A 4647-nucleotide genomic window follows, 5' to 3' on the forward strand; every position below is an offset into this window, starting at 1 on the left:
TTTGCACGCTTTCTGATCAGGCTAAGTGTTCAACTGTTTGTTTCAGACTCAGTACGTAACTGGCAAAGCTTCAGTAACACAGCTATATTTGTGTTTTAACAAACTGAGTCAAGGCATACACTTTAAAACTACAACTAATATGCGCTGATATTTTAGAAACTATAAAACTAACGAGTCCTGCACATGTTTTCCTTGAATAATGACATAGGAGCTTTGCCTGTCATTGAACAGAAAAACAGAGGGTGTAGATTCAAGTATGCATACCACATGAGTTTAACAAATGTTACCTGCCTAGAGTTAGATGAAAGAAAACTTCCATTAAACTGCTGAATAACTAATTGACACCTGCAGATTGAGCAAATGAGAACTAGTTACCAGACACTTGAATAATCCTAGATAAAAACCTCAGCTTTGTGAAGAATTAAGTAGTGAAATATACCTTTCAGAACAGAGTTTGTATTTCTTTCTTTCTGACTTAGAAGTCAAAATGGGGGAAAAAGAGTGAAATGGAGACTACATGAGATGATGGACGTGGATCGGATCACAAGCTGAAAAAACAGCGACATCTGTTGAGCAAATGGATTCAGGAAGACGAACGCATCTGACCGATCAACAACCAATCTGAGGCCAAAAGTTAAGAGGCGACCGATCATTGAAACTGATGATATATCAACCCGATCCATCTGTATCCAAATCACAGAATAGATCATGGCCTTGTCTTCACCAGCTTGCCAAACTGACAAATGATATGAGAGCAAACCAATGGTTTAATGCCACGGCTATTGGATCCAGCATGTTCCAAACATTTGGCCCCATCACAATCAAATCCAAATGAATCATACTACAACACTGCATGTGTTGATCCCATGGCCATGTCTCTTGCCATCTTTTGTAACGACAACTACACTTCACCATTACCATGTCCTTCCTCTCGGAAGTAAATTCAGTGAATGGCTATGCTCAACACCATCAGCTCATATACCACCAACTAAGCATTACAGCATCCATAGCTCACTTCTCTGGTTTCCAGCTGAAAAACAAGACCCGGAAACAACCATGATCAGCGCCAAGCGACTTGCTCAATTGGCAAAGAAGTGGCAGAGGATGGCAGCATTTAAGAGGAAGAGGCTGACAACAACAGCCAAAGAAAATGAGAAGTGCAGCATCTCTGTAGCAGTCAAGGGCCACTGTGTCATGTACACAGCCAATGGGAGGCGCTTTGAGGTAGCATTGGTGTACCTCAGCACGACGATCTTCAGCCTGAGGATGTCCCAGGAGGCGTTTGGCTTCGCAAGCGATGGCAAGATCACACTGCCTTGTGATGCCAGAGTGATGGGAGTATGTCATGTGCTTGCTCAGGCGAAATGCCTCTGTCGAAGTCGAGAACGTGCTGCTGATCTCCATGGTGACATCTTGTCACGACACTGGTTGCGCAATTCCAGCTGTTGGAGCCAGCAAGCGAATTGGTTGTTTGTAGCTCCTGAAGAACATGCATGCAGAGCCTGTTCTTGCTCTCTGTTTTCTGTAGTTTACCTGGATAGTGTGCATAGTTAGATATAAGCAATGGAGAAGGAAAATTGCTGTGTAATGCACTATAATCTTGCAAGCAATCAAGCAGCAACGCCAGTAACCGCAGTTGTTTTTCTCGTAGATATACATTGCATTCAGTGAATAAATAATTGATACAACCGTTCATTTAGATGCCAATAGTTCCATAGCCAGGTTATTAGGGGGAAAAGAAATGCATGAGGAAAATTTTGATGAGAAAAGCTATTAAAGGGCCATCGGGACTTTGGGATAAGAAATAAGCAAGTAGTACATAGATCACAAAATGAAAGATAAATTAGTAATTAGCAGTGTAAGGAAGGTTTTCTTCTTAAAATGGAAATCATCAACGTTTAAACGTTACTGAACAACTGGACACCCCTGAATCCAAACAACTTCGCATTAGGCAGTCGGCAGCCTGAAAATACTCAAGGACAATTACGCCATTGGCATGTGTTTGTTATCATAATCTTCAGCTTCATTTGAAACCATGGTTAGCAGGCTTGCTTGCAGGCTTGGAAGATGAAACACTTGTGAAACAAACACTCAAGACATTTGTTAATCAATGTCAATTTGTTCATGTCAGCCTGTGAACATTTGTATGCATCTTCATCAAACTAAAGGACAGGCAAAATATATAGATGCATGGTGCATGAATTAAAATAACAGGCATGTAATACAGAACGACAAAAGTAACATTCATATTATTACTAACAGAACTTGGTGCCAAACAAATTACGTTGTACAAAATTAGTTATAGCGAGCAAGCGCACAGGGCACAGCTTGATAGCAACTATTACTACTACTCAAGAGTTAAGACAGACTCGATCGCTGACAAGTAGCGTAATACACTAATGCATACATAAGTAGTTGTTCTTGGCTCGACAATGATGATGCAGCAAACTACATAAGGAAGCCAAATAGGATACATCAACAACCCTCCTTCGTCTTTGCAGCTAGCTAGGTTAATAATGGCAATCGAGCTTTTATTCTGCTCGGCCGGTAGGTGGATGTGAAGTGGCAGCGGCATTGGCGAGGTCAATGTGCTCTTGAACGAACTTCTCCAATGTTTTCCTGTGGTCCTTGAAGGCCATGATGTTGTACTCCCTGATCGTCGTAGTGTCGGCCCCGAAGACAGTCTTCTCACAGAGGTTGATGAAAAAGTCGAGCTGGTCATGCACGATGAGGCGCTGTGCAGCGAGGGCGACCTCCAGGCAGACCTCCGCAGGTGTGGCCACGGGCAGCTGCATGCCCATCAGCGCGCGGAAGAGATCATCTCCATAAAGGCCAACGAGCTGGGCAGCGGGGGAGATGCCGCGGCGGCGGGCTTTAGGGCTGCGCGTGGCCTGGAGGCGCGCGCTGATGTCGTCCATCTTCCTGGTGAGGTTGCTGAATTTGACAAGGAAGTCGTCCATCCTCCTTCTGAACGAATCTGTGTCATCGGAGAGACAACGCAGCACAGCGCCCAGCAGCACCTGCTGGAGGCGTCCCAGAGCGTCAGGGTGCGGGTTGGTGTCCCGAGCCACCTTGAGAACACGATTGTGGTTTGTAAAAAGTACCGCCATGTCTATGCCAAGGTAGGAGTACACATAGAGGGGTTAATAATCACACACAGTTGTCCATTTAACAAACATAAATGTGTAGAAACAATATGTGATTCACAAGAAGATATAGTAAGAGGCCAAAAATTACAACTTCACAAAAGCTATTCAGGTTGCGAAAATTATGGTAGATATCCAGCTCCCAAAAATGTCCGCTGCTGTTTCAGATTGGAAAATAAATGAATAACAGGTTCCACTATGAACTGCCCCAAAGAGCATGAACCTTTACAGGATGAACTAGCACTAATTGAACCCTTGAAATATCCCAAAACTGGTTTATGAGCTAACTGCATACTAAAATCTGCACAAGAACAGAGCAAGCAAATCACATCTGGGCTTAGGGTTCAATGGGGATAGCGGCGGAGGGGATTTACCGTGTTCAGTGTCGGACATGGCGGCGTTAGGGTCCGTACTGCAGAAGGAGTGGGGAGGCGGATACATACTGGCGGTGAGGAAAATGCGGGCGCGGCGGGCGGCGGGCGGCGGGCTGAACTCCGGTGACGGGGCGGCGGACTGGGGACTGGAGTCTAATGTGGGTGCGAATCTGGCCTTATAAATTTTTTTTTGATGAGAAGGTTGCCACGTGCCATTCACCCGCACAACACACCAAAAGACACAAGACGGACTATAGTTGGTTTATTAAAGAATCTCGGTTCGGCCCACAGGGCGGAGAAAAAAGACCGCCTGGGGGCGAAACGGCGCAAGTTTGGCGTTCGGGGGCGGCTTGGTCCCCAGTCGTTGTCCGCAAGTTCACCCTGAGTTCGGCGAAATTACGTAGATCTGGTACGAGCTCGGCGAAATTTATTAAAATTTGTTAAAAAAAGTAAAAAAAAAATGCAAACTATGTCACACTAAAGCCAAACTACGCCTCTAGCCACTACCACGCGTTCACCGCCCGCCATCTACATGCCGAGAAGCCTGTAGAAACGGGTGTAGTCGTCGCCGTCGTCGTCGTCGTCGCACGCCCCGCCGGAGCCACCCCGCCGGAGCCACCGTCCCTGTTGCAACCCTGCCCAGGGTCGCCGACGCGCGGCCGGGAGCTAGACGGCACGGCATCTTCCTCCTCGTCGCTGTCGAGGACGATGACGCCGCCCTCCTCGCGGCCGCGTCGTCGGGCCAGGAGTTCCGCGTACGCCTGGCGCTGGCGGCGCACCTGCTCACGGACATAGTCCTCCTGCGCGCACTTCAGGGTGGACTCGTCGTCGGGAGCCACCATGTCGGCGTGCTCCGGCTTCACGGGGAGCAGGCCCGACTCGAGCATCGGTTGGACCAGGCGAAGGGAGCGCGGGGAGGGGCGGGCACCCTCGTCGATGACGATGGCTCCACTGCGGGTGCGGCACCGCTGCGGCGTCTCCTCCGGCTCTGGCTTGATGGGGCGGACAGCCGGCGAGCCGGAGCCCGACGACGAGGACGTCGGCTCCATTCGCCGCGGCGTCTAGGAACTGCCGCGGCGGCAAGAGAAGGAAGGCCGCGTCGGGTACTCCAGCCACGGCACGTTGTC

General features: G+C 48.4%; 1 protein-coding gene across 1 annotated transcript; it reads right to left on the bottom strand.

The window, feature by feature from the left end:
• Nucleotides 1-2226: 2226 nt before the first annotated feature.
• LOC123116775 (uncharacterized) lies at nt 2227-3701 on the bottom strand. The gene is made up of 2 exons (XM_044537682.1): nt 3521-3701; nt 2227-3112 (listed from the first exon to the last, which is right to left on the bottom strand). The coding sequence occupies exons 1-2, from the start codon at nt 3585-3587 to the stop codon at nt 2532-2534; spliced, it is 648 nt and encodes a 215-aa protein (XP_044393617.1). The 5' UTR covers nt 3588-3701; the 3' UTR covers nt 2227-2531.
• Between the last annotated feature and the right edge of the window lie 946 nt (nt 3702-4647).

This window comes from Triticum aestivum, chromosome 5B (assembly GCF_018294505.1).
Source record: "Triticum aestivum cultivar Chinese Spring chromosome 5B, IWGSC CS RefSeq v2.1, whole genome shotgun sequence".
Lineage (NCBI taxonomy): Eukaryota > Viridiplantae > Streptophyta > Magnoliopsida > Poales > Poaceae > Triticum > Triticum aestivum.